Source organism: Phyllopteryx taeniolatus, chromosome 3 (genome assembly GCF_024500385.1).
Source record: "Phyllopteryx taeniolatus isolate TA_2022b chromosome 3, UOR_Ptae_1.2, whole genome shotgun sequence".
Taxonomy (NCBI): Eukaryota; Metazoa; Chordata; class Actinopteri; order Syngnathiformes; family Syngnathidae; genus Phyllopteryx; species Phyllopteryx taeniolatus.
The window spans coordinates 21,429,122-21,453,590 of NC_084504.1; the positions used below are offsets into that span (position 1 = coordinate 21,429,122).

A 24,469-nucleotide genomic window follows, 5' to 3' on the forward strand; every position below is an offset into this window, starting at 1 on the left:
AACACGTCAATAAAATGAAACTTGACTCACCATTAAGTACATGTTTATCCTGCTCATCTAAAAACAAATGTATATTTCGAAATATTTTTTATTTTATTTCATTTCAAACGTATTAGCCAGCCAATGCTGATGGAGAGAGGAGACAATTTTGCTCTTAAGTTTGTAGCTAAGCAAACGACATCATAATTTAAAAATTCAATTTTCAATTTATAGTGAAGTCCCCTTATGACCGTTCTCTTATTGAAAAGACTTAACTTCCAACATTTTGTTTAAATGAATATCAAAACACAGTACTGGTATTCCTATTTGTCCTCCTCACCCTCACAGTTGAGATTCATGGGTCTAATTTGCTCCAGGCTTCCTGTGGGGAGTTTTTATCGCCCACATTCCAAAAACGTGTGTTAGGTAACGTTCATCGTGGAATCTAAATTGGTCATGGATGTGTGAATGGTCGTTAGTCTATCTGTGCCCTGAGATTGACTAGCAACCCGTGCAGCGTGTACGCCACCTCTTGGCCAAAATCAGCTATAGGATAAGCTCCATTGTTGTGGCCAGTGGATGTTTTTATTCCTACAAGAGAATACCAGCGTCTGAACCGTTAACCCCCTCCTTGAGCTGTCACCTTATCGTGGTGGAGGGGTTTGTGCGTCCCAATGATCCTAGGAGCTAAGTTGTCTGGGGCTTCACGCCCCTGGTAGGGTCACCCATGGCAAACAGGTCCGAGGTGAGGGACCAGACAAAGCACGGCTCAAAGACCCCTTATGACGAAGACAAAAAATGGACTCAGGTTTCCTTTGCCGGGACGCGGGTCACCGGGGCCCCCCTCTGGAGCAAGGCCTGGAGGTGGGGCTCGAAGGGGAGCGCCTGGTGGCCGGGTCTGCACTCATGGGGCCCGGCCGGGCACAGCCCGAAAGGGTAACTTGGGTCCCCCCATATAGTCTGACTCGCCTCCACGCACAGCTTGTGCTCTAGTACCTCTTGAGAGGGGTTGGACTCTCTTCCACTCTGGAGTTGCCCACGGTGAGAGGCGCCGAGCAGGGGTGGGTATACTTATTGCTCCCCGGCTCGGTGCCTGTACGTTGGGTTTCACCCGGGCGGACGAGAGGGTAGCCTCCCTCCGTCTTCAGGTGGGGGGACGGGTCGTGACTGTTGTTTGTGCCTATGCACCAAACAGTAGTTCAGAATACCCACCCTTGTCCTTGGAGGGGGTGCTGGAGAGCGCTCCCACTGGGGACTCCATCGTTCTGCTGGGGGACTTCACTGCTCACGTGGGCAATGACAGTGAGACCTGGAAGGGCGTGATTGGGAGGAACGGCCCCCCCGATCAGAACCCGAGCGGTATTCTGTTATTGGACTTCTGTGCTCATCACGGCTTGTCCATAACGAACACCATGTTAGAGCATAAGGGTGTCCACACGTGCACTTGGCACCAGGGCACCCTAGGTCGCAGTTCGATGATCGACTTTGTGTTCGGGTCATCGGACTTGCGGCCGCATGTCTTGGACACTCGGGTGAAGAGAGGGGCGGAGCTGTCAACTGATCACCACCTGGTGGTGAGTTGGCTCCGATGGTGGGGGAAGATGCCGATCCGACGTGGCAGGCCCAAACGTATTGTGAGGGTCTGCTGGGAACGTCTGGCGGAGTTTCAACTCCCACCACCAACAGAAATTTGCTCATGTTCCGGGGGGGGGGCGGGGGACATCGAGTCCGAGTGGACCATGTTCCGCGCCTCCTTTGCTGAGGCGGCCGACCGGAGCTGTGGCCGTAAGGTGGTTGGTGCCTGTCGTGGCGGCAATCCCCGAACCCGTTTGTACACCAACAGTGAGGGATGCCGTCAAGCTGAAGGAGTCCTATCGGGCCTTTTTGGCCTGTGGGACTCCTGAGGCAGCTGATGGGTACCGGCTGGCCAAGCGGAATGCAGGTTTGGTGGTCGCTGAAGCAAAAACTCGGGCATGGGAGGAGTTCGGTGAGGCCATGGGGAAAGACTTCCGGACGGGTTCGAGGAAATTCTGGTCCACCATCCTACGTCTCAGGAGGGGGAAGCAGTGCACCATCAACACTGTGTATAATGGGGACGGGGCGCTGCTGACCTTGACTCGGGACGTTGTGAGCCGGTGGGGAGAATACTTCGAAGACCTCAATTCCACCGACACGCCTTCCCATGAGGGAGCAGAGTCTGGGTTCTCTGAGGCGGGCTCTCCTATCTCTGGGTTGAGGTCACCGAGGTGGTTAAAAAGCTTCTCGGTGGCAGGGCCCCGGGGGTGGATGAGATTCGCCCAGAGTTCCTCAAGGCTCTGGATGTTGTCGGGCAGTCCTGGTTAACACGACCGTGTCCCTCGGGGTGTCCTGTGGTGGTTGCTTCGGGAGTATGGGGTACCGAGCCCCCTGATACGGGCTGTTCAGTCCCTGTACGACCGGAGTCAGAGTTTGGTCCGCATATCCGGCAGTAAATCGGACTCGTTTCCGGTGAGGGTTGGACTCCGCCAAGGCTGCCCTTTGTCACCGATTCTGTTCATAACTTTTATGGACAGAATTTCTAGGCGCAGCCGAGGCGTAGAGGGGGTCCGGTTTGGTGGCCTCAGTATTGCATCTCTGCTTTTTGCAGATGATCTGTTTCTGTTGGCTTCATCAAGCCGTGACCTCCAACTCTCACTGGAGCAGTTCGCAGCTGAGTGTGAAGCAGCTGGGATGAGAATCAGCACCTCCAAATCTGAGACCATGGTCCTCAGTCAGAAAAGGGTGGCGTGCCCTCTCTGGGTCGGGGATGAGATCCTGCCCCAAGTGGAGGAGTTCAAGTATCTTGGGCTCTTGTTCACGAGTGAGGGAAGAATGGAACAGGAGATCGACAGGCGGATCGGTGCAGCGTCTGCAGTGATGCAGACTTTGTATCGATCCGTTGTGATAAAGAAGGAGCTAAGCCGAAAGGCGAAGCTCTCGATTTACCGGTCGATCTACGTTCCTACCCTCACCTATGGTCACGAGCTGTGGGTCGAACAAGATCCCGGATACAAGCGGCCGAAATGAGTTTCCTCCGGAGGGTGTCCGGGCTCTCTCAGAGATAGGGTGAGAAGTTCGGTCATCCAGGAGGATCTCAGAGTAGAGCCACTGCTCCTCCACATCGAGAGGAGCCAGATGAGGTGGCTGGGGCATCTGATTCGGACGCCTCCCTGGTGAGGTGTTCCGGGAACGTCCCACCGGGAGGAGACCCCGGGGACGACCCAGGACACGCTGGAGAGACTACGTCCTTCGGCTGGCCTGGGAACGCCTCGGGATCCCCCCGGAAGAGCTGGATGAAGTGGCTGGGGAGAGGGAAGTCTGGGCGTCCCTGCTAAAGCTACTGCCCCCGCGACCCGACCTCGGATAAGCGGTAGAAAATGGATGGCACTGACGTTAATTAATAAGGTCAAAAATAACGTTATTCTTGTGCAGATGAGCGCAGTTTATAAGGTAAATGAAATAAACCACCAAAAACCTGCCACAAAAGCATTTAATAACTGCTGTTTTTAGCCTTTTGTCTGTTTTCTTACAAAAATCATTGTTTTTCAGACTACAATGACACTATAGACAATACATATGGTGTTTCATAATATTCTTAGATTACTTTAGTATTTCAATATATCTTAAATTATACATTGCTTTCAATACAATGATTATTGTTGACCCAACTGGCACCAGGACACCAGCAAATATTTCTCCTCCTCCTCTGTCCGACCCCAAATGTTATTTTAGTCACTTGAAAAAGTTCCATTGGACATATAATTAATACTTGATCTACTTAAAGTGAAACATGAAAATTGTGCTCCTGCTTGCAGCATTATAGTTTGGCAGCACATGCACAGACTGCAGCACATAGCATGTATTTTAAAACAATTTCATTCTCTTGTTTTTCCTCCTCATGAAACTCTATAATCTGTATGTCAATTGATCAGGATACAGACCGCTGGATCCCAGGCTTTGAAGCTGACCCCCCCCCCCCCCCCCCCCCCCCCCACCCCCACAAACAGACAATGGTCGCAACACATTACCAGCACAGGCTTGCCTGATAATTTGTTTGAGAGGAGAAAAGAAAGCAACTGCACAGTATCAGTCTCTCAACCCAGAGCACTGTGGGATTCAACATGAGCCAGTTCCCCCCCCCCCCCCCCCCCCCCCTGCATATATAAGGCTGTATAGTCGTGCTTTGGAAGAACAGGGGAGTCCCCTTCTGCTCCGCAGCACAGTGTCATCATCAGAAAACCAAGACCGGACATGTAACGGCAACAGGGCAGGGGTGAGGTCATGCTCTGCAGTTCAGTGCACTGTGATGTTCAAATGGGGAGCGGAATTGAGTAGGACGAGGTTTGATACCGTCCCTTGGTAATAGCGAGGATCTGGGTCGGGAGCAAGGAGGAGCGGTTATTGCAGTTTCAGTGAAGTAGCGTGGCGCCTGCTTGCAGGTGAGGTTTCAGTTCAAAGACTCGGACCGGCTCGGTTCCGTGAGGGTGAGCTCCGAAGTGTGTGCGACGGGTAGGTCAGCTGCTCCTCTACATGGGGAAGCCGTACGGCGGCTGGGCGGGGTAGCCTGTGGCGTTGACTGGGTAGCTATAGCCTGGATAACCCGGCTGGGGAGTCACTGGAGCAGGAGAGCCGGTCAGCATTAGCTGCTGGCCTGAACACACAAACACACAATGTCATGTACTTTTTACAGTTATCTTATATCAAATAGTGGCATCGCTCTCACACAGTGTTTTCCAACTTGTATTAATCCAAAGCGCCCACTTTACATGAGAAAAATCTCACAGAACACCACCTATCAAAAATGTGACGAAAAAAGTATGAAAACTGAAATACTAACTACCGTAATTTCTCATGTATAATACGCACCCCCCAAAGTTGACCTTAAAATTCTGGAAAACCCTATGTAGACTGCATTTTTAGAATGCATGATTTTGCTTCTACCCATATGATCAAAACGGAGTATTACCTGTATTTTGTTAGTTTTTTTTTCAAAGAATTGTTCTGAAGTTAAGCACTTCATTTGATCGTAATACTTATTTTATTTACTTGCTCTTATTTTGAAATTCACAGCCCTACTTTTATTTAGTAAATTAGAAAACACACAGTTGTGTTCATATGTTTGATTATCCAGGCAGAATTTGTAAGATGGGTGCAATTCTTTAAAGAAAACATGAAGGACCCAGTGAAACATTTAATTTTATTTTAATGGGGTTCAAATTAAACGTCAACCATTTCAGAAAAGCATTATCATTAAACAAAACCATGAAGAAATTAATGATGGTTGTTGTTTAGTCAGACATTAAAAAAAAAAATAATGATAATAAAATAATTTTACAAATTCTGCCAGCCTATGAGCACAACCGTACATATATGCAGTCATGTGTACCCCTGTCATATTGGAATGGAAGTGTACAGCTTTTTCATAACTACTAGATGGCGGCATACATTTATAAAATGTGAAAGTCTTTTTCCATTTGCCCCTATACCCATGTATAATGCGCACTACTGACTTTTGACCAAAAAAAAATTTGGGGGGGGGGTGCGCATTATACACGAGATATTATGGTACAAAGTTTTACTCAGAAATTGAAATCTGGGCCTGATTAATTGGACACAAAGGTGATAAACTCACAGAAAGCCAAGACCTATTCTGTTGTATGAATGGCAACAGGCGGTTATACAGGGTAACTGTACCATATCATATCTTCAACAAAGATATATTTGCGATGAATAATAGTTTTCAGAAAAATTAAGTGCAACTGGTTAATTTTCGCAGCACGGAGGATGACTGGTTAGAGAGTCTGCCTCACGGTTCTGAGGACCGGGGTTCAATCCCCGGCCCCGCCTGTGTGGAGTTTGCATGTTCTCCCCGTGCCTGCGTGGGTTTTCTCCAGGCACTCCGGTTTCCTCCCACATCCCCAAAACATGCATGGTAGGTTAATTGACAACTCTAAATTGCCCGTAGGTGTGAATGTGAGTGCGAATAGTTGTTTGTTTGTATGTGCCCTCCAATTGGCTGGCAACCAGTTCAGGGTGTACCCCGCCTCCTGCCCAATGATAACTGGGATAGGCTGCAGCACGGCCGCAACCCTAGTGAGGAGAAGCGGCTCAGAAAATGGATGGATAATTTTCCACAGCAGCCCTGATGAGCTCTCTCAGAACATTGCTCTAATAGACGCTGTACCTCAATTTTCTTGTGTTGCACTTATGAAAACACCTCGTTTCAAATTGACAGAGTTAAGAAAACGGTGATTAAAAAAAACAATACAGAGACTTGGTTCTGGAGCTCGAATGGATTAATTCTATTGCGTTTCATTTTATTGGGGAGAAAAATTGCTTCAGTTCATGAACCAAGTCTTGGAACAAATTAAGTTTGTGAATTGGATTCCACTGGACAATCAAACACTTTACATCAAGTAAATCCCCTGTATTCTCAGCAGCTAAAGGGTGTTAGAAATAAAAAAAAAAAAAAACTTTGCCATATTTGTTAAAATCTGTCAATGAGTAAAATGATCTGGAAAAAAGACCCCTCTCTGGCCCCATCTTGTGCCTCTAATTTGATTTGCAAGATACCACCGCGCTCAAGGAAAAACAATCAGAACCTAGATGAGGTGTTAATCATTTGTTGTGCACTCACAGGCACACTCATAGCAGGGACACGCTAAAGGCCTCGCCCTGACCTGTTACCTTGGCCTTCAGGAGCTTTGCTGAAACTATGGCGGAATATCCACCTACGGAACAGTAAAAAATGCCCATCCCTCATTTGCCAACAACTGGGCATAAGCTTCGCAAACAGAAGCAGAGCAAAAGGGACCTGAGGCAGCTGTGAGGATTCAGAAACAATGAAGAATTAGCAACATCTTTGCTCGACATTTTTATTTTTTTACACACTCAAACATAAAACTTCAAACCGATAACATTTAGTGTTATAGCAACACAGCATTACGAATAAGTCATGCTACCGACGTAGCAGCCGTAGCTAACTCTGGCTTGTTTACAGTGCTAATGCTATCTTATTATTCCTAACGCTGATATTTAGTTGAAGCTCAATTAGCAATGTTGAGAAAGTGGCACGCCTACCGAACACCATCGACTGAGGCTCCGTCACCTCCTCTTCAGTTTGCCTCTGGCTTTCAGCTGTCTCCAGTTTGTCCACCTAAGGGCACCACAGAGCAGTATTCAGTTCGGAAGCCCCTTAAATCCAACCATGTGCCTATGTAAACATAATTATACCAAGATATGGAAATGTAAATAATAATTTGCACAAACTGCACAAGATACAGTCCAACCACACTGCAAACTACATCCACAATAATAAACATACTAAGTAATACTATTATCACGTTGACAACCAAAGCCAAGAATTATTATCTTTGAAACAGCAGAATTTTTGCCTGCCTCCACTGACATTTAATCAAATTAATATAGAATAAGAATATTAACATGAAGGGACCATACAACATTTGGAGTTAGTGTTTAACCCTGTACACAGTTCTGTCCTTATTTTAACCTTGAGTTAGAGAAACAGAAACTCAGGGATGTTTCACATGTCTGCCATGAGGCCGATCCCTGGGTCTCAATATACCATCACGCTCATTATTCCCCATATGATAGGGAATTATTAAACACACATTTAGCAGCATCACAGTAGAGGAGTTAGAGAGCTGAGAGGTACAGTCAAACTGTTAGGCCAGAACAGGCTAATCCTGCTCTTGAAAAGCTGGAGGACGGTGTGAAGGCTTCAGTTCCAAACATCAACACACACAAAAATGGAAATTAGTGCAGTTACTTCCTTTCAACACATGATACTTTGTAACATCAGCAACTACGGACACCCAAATGTTGATAGTGACTGTTTTAATGACCAACTGGTCAAGCCATCATACATAATGCAGTTAGTTATTGACTGATTTAATCTGCTTCAGGGTTAACTGTCACAGAATCTTTTATTAACTGTAGAGACATTTTTACATTCTTAATAACCTCTTGCTAATAGGAATGCATCGATACCAGTGCCAGGAGATACTGTATCTCTGTACAGTATCGGTAATTGTAAAATTCTCAGATATTGTACACACCAATACCACATCACTAGCCTGACATACTGTACATGTTTTACCAGCATTAATCCTTTGATGGTGTCTGAAGTGAGCTCTTGCGAGATTTGCCGACATCCCACATGAGCAACTTTGGACACATTCATCCAAACAACATGGGTCGCTTTTGTGCAATTGTACAACTAATCTGGCCGTTTAAATTTTTAGGCAACCAAGCAACTGGACTGTACTATCCATCCATCCATTTTCTATAGCCCTCATAGCAGGGTGAGCTGGAGTCTAACCCATCTGATTTTGGACCAGAGGTGGGTTACACCCTGGACTGGTCGCCAGCCAATCGTCACTGCACTAATAACCGGACAACTGCTGTTTTGTTGCTGAAGCGGAACAAAAGCCAACACACTTACTATCACGACTAGTTATGCCTTAGTCGGTCTACAGTCCATGCTATGTTACTACATCAGAGACCTAAGGGATTATGGAGCAGTTACAACAGGAGCAGACAGAACACACAAGAGAAACATAAAAAGAGGGCCAGAGACCGTCACCTTCGCTGCAAATTCATCAACCTGGAAAAAAGAAACCCAAAAGAGATGACCTCAAGTGTCTACAATTTGAAACAGTGGTACTTCAACTTGTGAGTGACCCGACTTGCGATTTGTTTGAGATACAAGCCATCACCTGGCTGTCTTGAGTTGCAAGCAAACATTTGAGTTAGCGCTAGAAGGTGGGAGTGCACTTCAAGACAAGCAGCAGATAGTAAACAAGTGCTTGCTTTTAGCTGTGTGCTGCCACTCCCAGTTTAAATATAAAACAGACAATTATACATTGTGTATTTAACATAAGTACATAACTGTGAAAAACGACTAATACGTACTGCAGCTTACTGAGTCAGTTGTAAAACGTATTATACTGCCCTCTGGTGGTCAAGGTGCACACGCCAGAAGGAGCACTGTGTGGAGCTGGAACAGATTAATGGCATTTCTATATATTTCAATGAGGAAAGGATTTGGGAAACGAGTGTTTTGAGTCACAAGCATGGTCATGGAACACAAACTCGTAAATCAAGGCACCACTCTTTAATATAATGTATATTCCCATTGAAGGGATGATTTCATAAGCCTTAACAGATGTGGTCAATACCCACAATCCATTTCTCACTTGAAGCGACAGGTTTCTATAAGGAATGCTTCTAAAAAAATAAGCCATTAAGTACAATATGCAGTAAAAATGCAATAAAACGGAGAAACATGATTTCACTTGAGAAAATACACTAGGTCATGATTGTAAGACCAATTTAAACACTTCAATTGGGCGCTAACCTTTGTAAGGTACTCCCTCATGACCTGGATGAAGTATGGCATGGCAAAGTCCACGATGTTGTGCCTCCAGGCCAGCTCCAGCACCACATCAGGGTGTAGCAGGTCGTAGGATGCGAAGAGGCAGGCGGCAAAGCACTCATTTTTGCCCTCTTCAAGGAACCACTGCAGCAGGGTCTCTGCGAGCTCAGCATCCTTGGACTCTGCAGCGAACAGCATTGCATCCTGTGAAAGATGTACAAGCGATCAGTTAGTTACTCATCACACCACGCCATTGGCGATGAGGCAGCACTATCATCTTACCTTGTAGAGTTTGTCCTTCTTGCAGAGCTCCACACTCTGTCTCCAGCGATTGTTGCCCTTGTATAGATAAGCAGCGATGCGTCTAAACTCAATCAGCTGGTGTTTTTCTAACCTCTGGGCCAGGTCGATGGTGTCAAAATTGTCATAGGCATCGATGGATGCTCTCAGGCCCTGTAGAAAGAGAGAACAAAATATTTAGCGCAGAATAGCTACTAATGGAATCTTGCACATCATTGTAACTGCACACCATCTCGTGACGTGAAAAGTTGGATCCCCTAAACAGGTATTACATGGAAAATTGAGTCGAGTTGAGTGTCGAGTCCTCGATTTACAATCAAGTTCCATTCCAAAGCGAGGTAACCCAAATTTTTACGTCAGAAAGCGCCGTAGTTGATCAGTAGCCTACACTTAGGCAGTAGCACAATCATAATTACACTAAATATATGTATGAAAAACACCAGCCCATAAATATAAAATAACCACATGAAAAACTAAGTATCGCGGTAACTTACCATTCCCGCTGCGCAAACAAGTTCAATGTGCACCGTTCCAAAATGTCATGATTACAACATATATATTTGTATGAAAAACACTTCGAGCCATAAATACAATGCAATCAAATGAAAAACAGTAAGTACGGCTGTAACTGAACAAGGGGACAACCTCAGATTTTTTGTAGTCGACACTATGGTGATGATGTTCAAGTCCACGTTGCCTAATCAATGACGTCATTAATACATTTTTAGTTGTAATTAGTGTTGTTTACACAAAATGATTTTGTTGATGCCCCTTTTTTTTTACAATGAGAATGTGACGCTGACAAGCAAAACAAGGCTCTTTGATGACAAAATCATGACAAGATGTGTGTGAGGTTTTAATGACAAGTTTTAGAAAAATAGGGGCTGAAAGACCTGGTAGTCCTCCTCCTCTGTCAGCAGGTTGTTGAGGGCTTCATTGACAGACTTATTATTGTGATTCTGGACAGACCTCAGGTATGGCTTAACTAGCTTCAGCTGATTCACCTGGTGGGGGAAAAACAAAAGAAGCATTGCAATAACAGAATTTTTAAATGTAAGATCTGTCCATTACCTTGGTGATAAAGTTAACCGCTCGATTGTGATCCAAGCGTGGAGACAGAATAGTCAGCAGGTCGTTGAGTAAAAGAGGTTTGTAATCGAGGTAGAAGGAAAGAGCTTTATAGTACAGCTCCACATTGGCCACCTAAAGAAATGCAAGTAATGTTCACCCAAAAGTCGAGAAAAGGAAAAGACCAATGTAGCCACGCAGCATTTTACCTTAGCGATAATGTCTTTGAAAAGGCCTTCTTTCCACGCGTCAGTAGGATGATACATCATTGTGATCACGGCGTTGTCATACTCCTCGTACTTATCGTAAAGGAACACCAGCTCAGCCCATAAGTGGGACTGTTCTGCTGCACGCAGGACCTAGTGAGCAAAAAGAGAGGGAAAATGGAGCAGATACAATGCTGTCCTTTCGTCCATTCCAAAGAAACTTAATATTTCTGCTTCCAAGAAACAAACAGAACACTGAGGCAGCTCGAAAACCCCTTTTTGAATGATACAATTCGAAGTTTGGAGTTGACCTCTAACTTGGAGCGTAAATAGTTGAGTTTCCACACCAAAATCCTAGGCTAGTTCCGTCCTAACTAAGCCTTGTTGCATGAACTGATGAGAGGCGAAACGTCTTCTAAGACAACCGGAACAGTCCAATTGTGATCGATTTCAATGCCCTGAGAATGAAATGACCTAGATGAATGCATATGTAGGCATTAAGACTGGAATGATTCTGTATAAAGACCGAAAATCGGTCTTCAAATACACAAACATGTGTCGGCTTTGAAATGTCAGAACTGCGACATGCCCTTTCAACTGTGTTCCTCCATTCTACATACAGCCACAAGCTCACAGTGCTACCAAGTCAATATAATTCATATTATTACTATTTTTTAAGTTAATTTAATAAAACGTAAGCTTAGACTGACGATACACTACTTCAGTAAGCCTCCTCCAACTGCTTGTCATGGGACAAAATTTTTCCGGTATGTCCCATGTTGCCGTCGCTGGCTGAGGAATGAGGGCAGCAAGCGGCGCAAAGTCAGTGAAAGTCCATCTTCGTCCCCAATGTTGTGTCCAACAACATGAGTACGACGACTGTGTGCCACTGGTACTTTATTCCAACTCACGACTATTGTGCGCATTCCATATTATGCCTTTTGCAATACTGCCGTAACACCTGTAGTGTAGCGTAGTGTTGTGGTGTGGTGTAATGTAGTCAATGTAGTGTAGTGTGTACTTTGTGCACACTGCTGTTAACCTGGCTGCACAAAGAGCGCTGGGCTGTCGTGACTCCTTTGAAACAGCAAGAGAAAAGTTGCGTTTAGTTTTTACATATTTTGTTATTTAATTTCTGGTTTGCAGCACAGATAGGAAGTATGTTACAGTGTTAACTCAATGTTTACATTGATGCAGTTTGTGGCTCGGACAGCAATATTGTTTCCTAAACTCCACAGTGTTGTTTAGTTCTTATACTTTAACTATTTTGTTTGAGAAAAGTTTCTTTGTTTTTACTATTTAGTTATGTAATTTCTGGTTTACAGCACAGACCAGAGACCATTATTATTATTATATATTTTTTTACAATCATGTATAATTAAGTGTCCTAAATGTATATATATATTTAATCACAAATCTCTTCTTTTAATCCCCCTCAACACCGAATCATGTATTGGACCGTGGGTCAGAAATCATGATACATGAAATCGTGTATCGTTACAGCCTTAACGGGCATGTCATAGCAGTGGTGTTATATCACCATAATAATGAAATATTTTTGAGTTTGTATATAGATGAGAGATTATTGTTTTTGAACACTCAACTGATACACCTAAACAATCTAAAGTAGGGTTGGGCAAACATTTGTGCTCAAAGGCAAGCTTTGATTTTAAAAACAAAAAGACGGGCCAGGTATTTAATAGGTGTACAAAAAAACTGTTAAAATGGGTATGAAAATCTGTAGTTTATTTTAATAATAAATTCTGAGTTTTTATATTATTTATAATTAAATTACCCATTGAAAACAAAATCTTAACTGTATATGCATAATTGTTTATTTTGCTAATATTCCGTCCATTTTTAAAAATTGTCTTAAAACACGTTTTAATTTTTTATTTATATATACTTCGTTTCAGCTGTTTAAGTATTCTATAAAGTTGAGTTATAAATGTATTTTAATTTTCTTATTTAGAATAAATTAACCAAGTATTTAATTAGATAAAAAAAAAATACATTTTAATTGACCAATTTTTAAGAATAAATAGCAACAACAATTATTGCAGGTCTCTTGATAATGTAAATGTTCAGTGGGCCAGATTAAATTTGCCCACCCTTGATTTGAAGGTATCCTATAATAAAATTTGTCAGATGTTGCTTATTACTAAACTAATAATATGTTCATTATTTTACTTTTAGCCTTTTTCATTGATGGAGCACAGCACTTCATTATACCGAGTGCGGTTTCTAATACAAGTTGTATTTTGATTCTCAAGTAGTTAGTTGAGGTGGGAAATACGGTATTTTAGAAATGCTTTTCAGTATGGTGCAGACCAGTGACTAACTACAATGTAAAACGTATACAACAACACTGATGGGAGTGTTATTACTCAAAACTGAGCATTTTTTTCTTGATACAGCTATAGTACTGGATCTCATTTAGATCTAACTAATGAACCATCTGTTGAGCGTCTGAGTATACAGCATCAGTATCCTTGTTTGTGGTGATGTTCCCACCTTCGGAATGTTGACTCTGGACCAGAAGAGCTCCAGGTGCTCTCTCATCTTCTCTGGCTTGAATTTTGAATAGAGAATGGCGAGCTCAGTGAACATGCCCATGTGTGCCCGCTCCAGGCCCAGCGCCGCCTCTAGCAGCGCGATCAGCTCCTCAAAGTAGCCGCGATCCTGGTAGTAGCTAATCAGGTCCTCCAGCTCGTCGGCGTGGATGACGATGTGGAGGCCACAGATTTGCGCCAGACGGAATTCCTCACCATCCACGCATGCAAAACAAACCTGGTGGAATAATGGAGGACGGGAAGGTGCATTAGACCAAACAGGACATACAGGGAATGGCAGAAGAAAGAGTGGCTTGCTTCTTGGTCTGCCAGTTACCTCTTTCCAAGTGCGTGTGCTGTTGGCTTTCCTGGCACTGTCTACAGCGGCCTGGTACTCCCCCAGGTGAACAAGTGTGGATGCCAGCCGGGCAAAGTTTGACACGTTGTTGTACAAGAGCTTAGCGGCCTCGTACATTCCCTCCTCGTAACATCTATCTCCCACCTGAGGAGGGACAGAATAGCCAGATACACTAGTTAGTATGGTGACTATGCATCCTTGTTCAGCCACTAAAGTTTTGTTTATCTTACTTGCTGGATGTGAGCATTGTTGGGCCCGCTGACAAACTCCTCCAACTCAGCCAAACGGTTTGTTTTAGCCAAAGCAAAGATCAGCTCCGTCTCCACGTAGGATTCCCGCGCTTTCTTCCGAGCCATTTGGAGGAATTTGACCAAATCTTCCCAGTTGTCTGCAAAACAACGCCTTAGTTAAAGATTAGTGCTTATCAACACAGGCTGAGTAGCTGAAAAGTTGCACTGAAAATCAGTGGCTTACTATTTTTGCTGGCCGCATTGACCACCTCCATGTAGGCTGAGGGGTCCACTGCTTTAATATAAGAGTCAATGGCCTCCTTGACCAGGTCTCGTTGGAGCTGAGCCCGGGCTAACTGGCTCCATACTGCTGGCTCATTGCATCGCTCAGCAAACTCATAGGCCCGATCCAAGTTTCCTATATGTTCTATTAATACCTAAGAGCGAGCAGGGGAGTGTATATAGAGCAATAATAACCAAAATAAATATATATAACAGAAAAGCAAAGAAAAGGTTTAAAAAGACCACAAGGCTATACCATAGTTGTTGTTCATGATAAAAACAACTATTAAATGGGCATGTCTGTATAAATAAAGAAGCATAGAAGCTGATACATTTGTTCATACAGCAATTAGATTAATGCAAAATTTATGTTGCATTCCAGAAAACTGGAAAATGGACCAGTTATTATGTTTTGACTAGTAAAAAAACATTTTAACACCACTCTTCCTACTCGCAAATTGGGGGCAAATCGATGTCCTCAAACCTCTCAGAGAATAAGAAATCTTTGCCATGCAACAAATGGTTCCTTCCACTGTAAATGTCAAATAATAATAATTTTGTATAATATTGATTATACTAGATATCCGAATTGATCAAAATCTTTTCTTAATGGAAATTAATGTAAAATATCTGTTACTATATTTAACACTAAATGCTGAAATCAGTCCAATAAATCAAACGCCCCTTCATGATACATTACATATGTGACACCAGCGTAATACTGCAATGTAACGCAAGAGCTGGTATACGTGTCATGGTAGAGACGCACAATTTTGAAGTTGAGATTTTTATGAAAAAAAAAAAAAAAAAAAAAAAGGATATATGCAAAACAACATTTGTTTTAAAATTATGACATGAAGTGCAAGTGCATATGCATTTGTAATGCCATCTCTATACCTGTATGGCTGACGTATTGACATCAAACTTCTTAAATATGGCAAAAGCCTCCTCGAAGAGCTCATTGCTGATAGCAATATTAGCGATGTCCGGCGCATCGTAGTTGTCCAGCCTATTGACGTACTCCATCACACGCGTACGGTCTGCCTTGATGGCGGTCAAAATCAGCAGGTTCTGAAGGTTTCTGTGGAAAGGCACAAAATAAAGTTGTTTTTTTTATTTATTTTTTTTAAGAATAAATCATGATGGTCAAATGATTAAAATGTGACACTAAGTCATGTAAACCTGTGTTCACTGAAAACAGAGTTGTCAAGTACGATCTTCTCCAGAAGTTCGATCAACTCATTGGGCAGGTCAGCGGTCATGAATGCCTTGACAGTCACCGACACCTCCTCTGGGTCTTGGGTCTCCGACAACGCAGTTTGTACCACCTGAAATGAACAAAGCAAAAAGCAAACTAACATTAAGTTAATAAAGCTAACAATAAATAAGAACCTGCACCACTTAAGGTGAGTGAGAGAAAATGACCTGATCAATGAGTGGCCTCCTGTAGGGATTGTTCTCTTCCAACACATTGGCCCAAAGTTCTGGGTCTTTCCGTCGCACCAAATAGCGAGCCTCGCTTTTAAATAAGGAGTTTTCATTGCAGACCTACAAAATTCAAAGTCATACAGCTTTTTGACATTTAATATATTCCATGCATTGACTTGCCTGTTTATTAGGTGACTGTAATCATACTAACTGAGTTTAAGCTAATTTATTGATCCCTTATTTATACTAATGAATGTTCCTAATACTTTGATCCACTCTAATTATATGTGTAGCAATTTAATTTGAGATCCTCACTTTGATGAGGTCCATGTCACACTGCCCTCTCTCATAAGCCACGCAGGCAAGATGGGGGTCCCTCTTCTCACAGTAGCGTCCCACCACAGCGCTGTCGTAGAAGGTGTTCTCTTTCAGGAAACGTTCAGGTGTGTTGTTGCTGTCGATGTAAATCTTGGCCAGAGCGTTGTGGGTGGCTGGCTCCTCGCAGCCCTCGTGGATACGCGACTCCAACAATGGCAAGAGGAGTTTTAACCTTGATAGAAGAAAAAAAATCTCTGTCATGAAATGTGCTGATGTACCACAGGGAGGCGGTGTTGTGACTTTGTGTTATACAGTCATTGATGAGATGTAGGCAAAGTTGATTTTGATTACTTATACTATGTGGCACGAATAAAAGAAAACTAAAACTACTTTGGCTGCTTCTTTCTTACCTGTTTCTTTTCTCCACCTCCTCCACAAGCTCGTCTGTGGAAAATTGCCCTCTGACCACCATAATCAAGTTCTTAATGACATCCTCAGCACAGTCCACATCCAACAGGCCACCTATAACCACTGGTAATCGACTAGGGTTAACCTGAAAAACATAATTGAGTTGCATTTATGGGAAGGACGGAAAATTAATCATTACTATAACATGCAAGAAATTCTCATTTATAGATGATCACAATGTTTACCATTAGGCATTTTCCAATAGTTCATGATATTGCAGTACTGTACACAGAAACATTGTACATTTCAAAAGGATATATGGCTTCAGTAAAATTACAGAAAGACAAGATGAAGCCTTTGCGTGGCAACGTCAACATCTAACAGCCAAATGCAACCTGGAAATGACAGTGACTTACTTTCTGTACATAGATTTCAATGTATTTCTGTAGAGTGTTGCGGTAGAGGTAGAGTACCAGGTCGTGGACAAAGTCAAACCGGTCACATACAATAATGAGAGGAAGCTGGTCTGTCAGCTTGGCTTCCTAGCAAGGGAAGAAACAGTGTTCCTTTGTGAATTAAAAACATCACACATTTAATGAGTCATAATGGAATAAAATGATGGGGGGGAGGAATGTTTCACCTTGAGGAAATTTTTAACCCTCTCCGGGTCGTAACAGTTGCTCTCTCTGCAGATCCTCTCAACTTCTTTGATCTGTCCAGTCTTGCAGGCTGCCTGGATGTACTTGAAGTGAACGTCAGGTTCCTGACTGAAATTCACAATCGAGCCGAGGAAGTAAAACAAACCTTGAATAGGAGGAGGAGAGGAAGTAATGACCTCGGCAGCACTGGCTATTGAAGCAGACACACACACACACACACACACTTGTTTGGGACACCTACCCTCGTAACTCTTGAAGGACTCAAAGAGCTCCACGAGTGCCTGAGTTCCCAGCTGCTCGTGATACTTTGACGCTACCTGCACACAGAGCTGGAGGTTCTGTCTGATGTTAGCTGACAGCATGGCTCTTAAACACTCCAACGAGTCCTCAACTGACAAAGAGCCAAAGAAGTTCAGCAGCCACTTTAAGGAAAATCAGGAAAAGAGGGGGAACATGAGACAGTTGAACAGCTGGAAAGGAAGACTATTTCACACATCATCTAAAAAAGTAACAAAACATGATGACACTCCCTCTCAAGGAGTACCTCAGGATTGAGCAGATGTGTGTGCACCACAGCTCGCTTGATATCATAAAGGTCAGTGTAGTGTTCGAGAGCTCTCTGCAGAAGGCCCGCCTTCTCGCACAGCTGAGCAACATGGGCACGATCGTAGTGTGTGAACATCTGGTTCCCCAGGATCGCATCTGCCACCTAAAAGGTTGTCGCACACTTGTTCAAACAAATGACCAAACCTCAAAGTGTCTGTTTTCTGTGTGAATGTTGACCTGTGGCGCATGTATGAGGTTCATCTCAAGCAGACGTGTCTGCAAGTGTCCTTCAGCTGGGCGGTTGTTCTTTAAAGCATCCAACAGGAAGGAGGTGCACTGCTGGATCAGGCTGCCTTCCATGAACACATCCACAATCTACAATCAACAATCAGAAAGCAAAGAGGTTAGTTAGCAAGCAGATGCCACCTGTGTTAGGAACTATGGCTGGGAGATGTGGCCTAAAATTCATATCACTGAAAAAATGTAATCCCTTCACACTCTAACGCTCCATATTGTTATAATGGAAGTTTTTATTGGTACTCTTTTGACCTAATAGGCTCGTACTGACCTGTAACGTACCGATTCATTTACGCTTTTCAGATGAGTTGTGTGTGCTTACTGTGTAGCAGTTGGGTTATTTTATCTCTAGACCCTTTATCAATTTATCTGCTAATTCGCCGTGGATAGTTGATTACTCTTTGCTATAACACAGTTCCAGGCAGACTTATGTTAAAAGCATACTGTACCATCTTAGCACTTATTCTGGTGTTTTATTTTCACACCGAGGCAGATACGATGGTATTGGGATTGGTTTGTAGACTTGAAATCTCTATACCATAGGCCAAATGTATACTGTCTATCACATATACGGCACGCCCCTTTTAGAAACCACAACAGATCTTGAGAGAACCACCAGAAATCAATTAGGTGGGGAAGTCTGGAACTAAGCAAAGTGGTGGCGTGACTTGAAAAAGGAGGATAAAGTTTACTGAGTCACTGAATTCCTGGCATTGCTGCCACATCTGGAATACCACATATGGCAGCTGACACACTGGCTACTTTGTGTGTTTTCTTGCATGTGTGAGGGTAATCGTGCAGATGTGTTTACACACACAGAAAAAAAAAAGGGCAGGCCTATTTGCATGGGTGACGACATGCGTTACCTGGTTGATGTTGGCCAGCGGCTCTTCATCCTGGACCAGCATCTGAGCAAATTGCAGTCCCTGGTCGGGGTTGACACGCATCACATTTCTCAGCAAAAACACCCAATCGGGGGTGTAGCCAACCTGTGGAGGTTCATTTTACAATTCAAATATTGAATACTATTGGATGCGGTGTACCTAATGAAATTACAGATAATTGAGGCAGTTAATTGTTACCTTTTTGGCATACAGGACTATCTTCTGGAACTGGCCGGTCTCTGCAAAGCACTGAATGACCTTGTTCGGGACGTTAGCTCTGAGGTACACACTAAGAGCCAGGGTCGGGTCAGACGCCTTCACCAGATCCCCCAGCTCCTCTGAGCACTCCAGCTATAATACAGGCATTTAGCGGTCAAGTCAAGCCACTACAAACAACCAGAGCATCTCCAGTTGCCTGACAAGATACAGAAAAGAAGAGATGGCAATATATTTTGACCGACAACCACCCTTATGTAATTTAAGTCTTACCTTGTCCTCCTTCAGCCACTTCTCCAGCAGTTGCTTGCGGCCCTGCTGCAGGACAGGCCTGCATAACTCCAGGGATTCGAATTTGTTAAGCTGACCCTGGTCCAACAGAATACCAAAGTACTGCAACAGTGGAGATGCCTGACCTGGTTGGGCCGGGACACTCTGAAACTTACGGATAGTCTCGGCAGTCCGCAGAATGCCCTGAGTCAGGCGCAGAAGAATTGGGGAGGTATTGTGGGAAAGATGGAAGAAGGAAAAAAGAAACTTCACTGTAAACATGAAATTTAAATCCCACAAACTGTATGCGGTGTTTCTCTATCCTAAAGCACCCATCTTACATTAGAAAATTCTCAGGGCAAATATGTTACAAAAAGTATGAATAATAAAAATGATGCTGTCTCAATTACCTCATAAATGTACTTCCTCAGTGTGAAATCTGGGCCCGTTTAATTGAACACCGAGCTGGCATACTAGCAGGAAGCCATGACTATTTCTGTTGTATGAATGGCAACAGTTGGATACACAGGTTTACGCTACCTTCTGCCATCTCATGAAAAAGTATTTAATTATTTTGCCTGTCACTATATGTCACTGGTATATTCTGTAGATGAACAAATATATATTTTTTAATTATTAAATATAATAATAATATAAATAATCACTCCCAATTTCTTGAAACTTACTAGCGATAAAACTGAATTTCCCCTCACCGGAATCAAAATCACCTTATACAAAGGAGACAGCTCTACTATTACAATTGACAAGTCCTCAGTCTCTCATTCCCTTCGGGTTAAAAGTATGGGTGTCATCCTCGACAGCTCTCTCGTTCCACTCCTATTTAAATAACATTACCCAGTCATCTTACGTTCACCTTCGCAATATCAACCGGCTCCATCCCTACCTACAGCTATTGTTGTCTCCCACAGTCTCGTCACTTCCCTCATCGACTACTGGTATTGTCTTCTTTTTGATCTTCCTCAAAAATCACTCATCAAAAATCAGCTGGTTCAAAACTCTGCAGCCTGCCTGATTACCAAAACACATCAGTACCACCATACGACCCCCATCTTACAACAACTTGACTGGCTCCCTGTTACATACCAAATTCAATTCAAAATTCTCCATATCATCACGTCCGTTCGCTCCCTCTGATCCTCCTCCTCTCCAACTTACTGTGAAACCCCTTGTTCGCCTTCGCACAATGGGAAGCAGAGCTTAGAACTTTCTGCCACCTGCCATCCATAACATCGACTCTTTTCCTCTTTTCAAAACCAGACACACCTCACCTATTGATGGCTTCCTACTTCCTTTCCTGAAGCTGCAATCCTACTGTCATTTATTGTGTGCATGTATATGTGTGTACATTTATGTTCATGCATAGTTACATAATTTTATTAATTTTCTGTTCTACGCCGTGTATCTTTGGTCACAGATATCTGCGTGAGAAGCTGTCCTTGTGATGAAAATGAACAAAACATCACGACTTGCCTCACTCATAAACACCTTCAGTCCATCCTGATAATCTCTAAAACACAGAACCTTGCCAAGTATCCAGCTCTGACAAAATGTCATAAAAGCAAAAAAAGAAATTTAAAAAAAGCATGATTTTTCTTTGTATATTCAGGATGTTTTTGCTGCATGTTCATATTCAGAATTTGTACCACTTTGACTGATCTTTTTATAGAGCAACATATTTTATTATACAAGGTATTATTGAGTTTAAGTTGATTTCTTTTGTAATAATATTGTATTGTGTCTGTTTGATTGCCATTTGTGTTCAAAGACATTTAATTTTGGTTTGTTCAGTAAATGTCTGTCCTGTTCAGCCCACTACCTCAAGTGTGCTGTTAGTGTTGGCCCCCCTGTGCGTTTGTTTTGAGTTTGGCACCCCCAAAATTCTTGACCAACCTTGGGTGCTGATGCTGCAACCTTTGCCGCCTCTGAATAACTTCCCTGGGCAAACATCGTGTTAAACTTCCTGGCAAAAAGCTCCTCAGCACCAGCAAGGTTGGACCTCACAGCCATCCTTAAAGCCAGGTCTGGATTCTGGAGGACGTTCGTTGCGTAGTTGACAATGTTTTCTTCTTCAACACTTACTGACAACACCTAGAAGGAAATAACAGAAACCCTACAGACTTAAGCAGGATGATCATAAGTGTTTTCTGAGCATAGGCTTGTTTCCTTTCACCTGTCCCTTCTTGTTGACTCCGATGATTCCAGAGCTGGCTTCATGAGGCGATGTGACAAAGATTGTCTCAGCACTGATTCTGTTCATGTAGATGCACACTCCTGTCTCCAGGTCGTACAGATGAATGTAACCGTACTTGGTAATTAAATATATGACACCGTGTTTACTTCCAATCTGAGGGCAACACAAAAAAGTAGACCAATGAACACTATCAGGTCACCCTACACATACCCTCTGAATTGCAGGGGTCCTTGACATACCTGCATAGCTACAGGAAAGTCTGTCTGGGCCTCTGGAGGGAAAAACACATCTACTGCTTTCTTTGCAAATGGCTGGTTTCCTGCAGCTGGCTGACCCACTTCAATGATGTGCAGCTGGATGAATTTGCAACACATTAAAATAAGATCACAATTGCACAAAAAGCACAGTAAAGAAAATGTGCTTGCACATAAACAGTGCCATGTTTTTATGCTGCGAAACAAACACATCGTTTGTCATACGCTCAATACATCCTTGTGCAATGTTTAGAGGTCCTCACCTTCCCACCCGCCTGTGAGCGCACAGCAAAGCAGAAGAGGGTGGACGGACTAGCGTTCCCCTCCACTTTGAACTCCCCGAATGCAGCAGCGTGACCTTCTATTGGCTGGGACACTTTTCTCTCCACGGAATACAGCTGCATTGCCCCAACCACACGGTTTTGCTGCAACAACAAGCGGGAAAAAACATCCAGCAAATGTGGAAAATTGCTGAATCTCCTCTTACAGCCATTTCAAATTTCGTGGACGCCTTGACTTATGAGTTTAATTTGTTCCATGAACATGCTTGTAACCCAAAACATTTGTATCTCAAATAATCTTTCCTCACTGAAATGAATGTAAATTTCATTGGTAGTACCTGCGCAGAAATCCCTATCAGCAGCAGCCACTTCTGTTGTTCGTCAGTTCTGTAGTTAATGATCTGACATCCTGCCAGACTGGCGTGCCGATCGAATACTTTGTTTGGTTGGGAATCACCCTCCATGCTCCAGTGATAGACCGCAGTGTCCGTCACTAAGGCAACTGTATTTACAGATATCCACTTCCAGAACATGACCTCCTCTGTCATAGAGTGAGCCTTCATCTTGCTTTTCATCTCAATGTTAAAGATCTGCAGCGTCTTTGCAGCTGTAGGGAGAACAGTAGAGGATGTTAATAACCAGGCAGCAGTCAGAAATGTATGTTATTTCCAAACAAAACAGGTAAATGTGTGTTTGTATTCTATCTGAATAAATGTTCATTTTTAACGCAACAATTAGCTTTTGATGTGATTACAGTTTTACTTCACAGAGCCACTTTTTATGCGAGGGTTTAAAAGTTGGTATTTGTCAAAAAGCAAAAACTGGAAAGATAACTAACAAGCATAGTTATGTTTTATGATATATATATGTTGTTTTTCCATTTCCCGAAGCAGGTCACTTCCTAAAGCACTACAAAAGCTGATAATACATTGTCCTCTGTACAATAGTCCCTGCTCCTTCTAAAAGTGTGACTCATTACTTTTACTGTGCCTTAATTATGTGTCCCTCACTGTCTGTGTGTTGTTGTTTTTTTATGTTTTTGACTTCTTGACTATGTGACCTTCACTACTTATATTGTCTGCTGCTGTTGCTCTGGTGAGTCAGAGACAAATTTAGACTGCTGTGGGCAATAAAGAGCTGCTGTAATTAATTGTGTCACTGACAGTTTAGCGGTTCATTCACCTGAATTCCATGCAGGCAGTGAGTTTGTGTAAATGGTTGTTTGTATGCGCTCAGGGACTGGCGACAAGTCCAGGGTATAGTCTTCCTTTTACATGAAAATGGATGTATTATAAGTTTGACGATGTGTTGAATACGGTGAGTCCTGACACATAAAATACAGTGTCTGAGCTAACTCATCATGCTTCGTGATTTTTTACTTTATAATATAGATGATGAATTGTCTTAGGGTGTTTATAGGCTTGTAGCTTCAGCCCTATGCTTTTCAGCCAGCCATATGGAATATGTAGCCTTTGAAGATGGTATTTTCTATGTGATCATAATACTGTTTGAAATAAATTCATTCATTCATTCATGGTAAACTACTGGAGATTTTTGTTTTAGTTTTTATCAGCATGGTGACCTTAAATACTGCAGAAACAATATCACTCACAAACAGAGATTAGCAAAACAATGGACAAAACCAAATTAAATTGCATTCTAGAAGCAGAAATTCTCCGGGCAGCATTAATCTGCTCAATATAAAAATGTCAAGAAACACTCAAGAGAGCAGGCAACAAATTCCATTTAAAACTGAATTGACCGACCACTCAGGTGAGGTCATATATGCTTCAGGTGACTGCTAGTGTGTGGCAGTGTTTTGGGTGTATAATATATCTGATAATGCATACCAAACATTCACTCTAGCAGCACACACCAGGTCATGCTCACACAAGTCGAGTTCTCACAAAAGATCAGTGCCAGTAGGTTAAGTTGAGGCAATGTACAGCCCGTGCGTGTGTGTGTGTGTGTGTGTCTTTCCTAAACAGTTGTTTGCCTTTTAATTGATTGGAAGCCAAAATAGCTCTGTGGACTCGGGAAAGGTATTTTGGAAGCTTTTATGAGTCAGCCACGCCTACTGTATCATCACAACAGAGCGCCAGGCGGGTGGGCAGACAGATAGCAACTCACCGTCTGAGAAATGACAGAAAGCCAGGGAGAGAAAGCAAAACAAAACAAAAAAAGTCAGTCAGATAAGAAAGAGGAGACCCAAACAGATGAAAAGGGAAAGGCTAAACAAGAACATATTATGCCCAGAGAGAGAGAGAGAGAGAGGAGCATTATAGGCGAACCATCCATATTAGTGC

At 43.0% G+C, this 24,469-nt stretch overlaps 1 protein-coding gene across 3 annotated transcripts in view; it reads right to left on the bottom strand.

Moving 5' to 3' along the window:
- Positions 1-3,469: 3,469 nt before the first annotated feature.
- cltcl1 (clathrin, heavy chain-like 1) overlaps positions 3,470-24,469 on the bottom strand; it is a 32,680-nt gene continuing 11,680 nt past the window's right edge. The window contains exons 3-32 of one of the 3 annotated variants that reach the window (XM_061767561.1): positions 22,502-22,770; positions 22,146-22,307; positions 21,868-21,981; positions 21,608-21,781; positions 21,328-21,525; positions 19,420-19,620; positions 19,129-19,281; positions 18,913-19,035; positions 17,987-18,124; positions 17,748-17,912; positions 17,445-17,625; positions 17,185-17,348; positions 16,961-17,086; positions 16,547-16,689; positions 16,134-16,368; positions 15,816-15,938; positions 15,573-15,718; positions 15,288-15,471; positions 14,353-14,545; positions 14,109-14,266; positions 13,858-14,022; positions 13,483-13,758; positions 10,972-11,121; positions 10,766-10,897; positions 10,588-10,698; positions 9,677-9,847; positions 9,377-9,598; positions 8,597-8,623; positions 7,078-7,153; positions 3,470-4,648 (exon numbers count right to left, since the gene is read on the bottom strand). In XM_061767561.1, coding sequence (XP_061623545.1) covers positions 4,524-4,648; positions 7,078-7,153; positions 8,597-8,623; positions 9,377-9,598; positions 9,677-9,847; positions 10,588-10,698; positions 10,766-10,897; positions 10,972-11,121; positions 13,483-13,758; positions 13,858-14,022; positions 14,109-14,266; positions 14,353-14,545; positions 15,288-15,471; positions 15,573-15,718; positions 15,816-15,938; positions 16,134-16,368; positions 16,547-16,689; positions 16,961-17,086; positions 17,185-17,348; positions 17,445-17,625; positions 17,748-17,912; positions 17,987-18,124; positions 18,913-19,035; positions 19,129-19,281; positions 19,420-19,620; positions 21,328-21,525; positions 21,608-21,781; positions 21,868-21,981; positions 22,146-22,307; positions 22,502-22,770 — 4,805 coding nt within the window. In that variant the 3' untranslated portion in view covers positions 3,470-4,523. Of the gene's footprint in view, positions 4,649-7,076; positions 7,154-8,596; positions 8,624-8,931; positions 9,017-9,376; positions 9,599-9,676; positions 9,848-10,587; positions 10,699-10,765; positions 10,898-10,971; positions 11,122-13,482; positions 13,759-13,857; positions 14,023-14,108; positions 14,267-14,352; positions 14,546-15,287; positions 15,472-15,572; positions 15,719-15,815; positions 15,939-16,133; positions 16,369-16,546; positions 16,690-16,960; positions 17,087-17,184; positions 17,349-17,444; positions 17,626-17,747; positions 17,913-17,986; positions 18,125-18,912; positions 19,036-19,128; positions 19,282-19,419; positions 19,621-21,327; positions 21,526-21,607; positions 21,782-21,867; positions 21,982-22,145; positions 22,308-22,501; positions 22,771-24,469 lie in introns of those variants that run through there. The other 2 variants (XM_061767562.1, XM_061767563.1) reach the window with 2 other exon arrangements.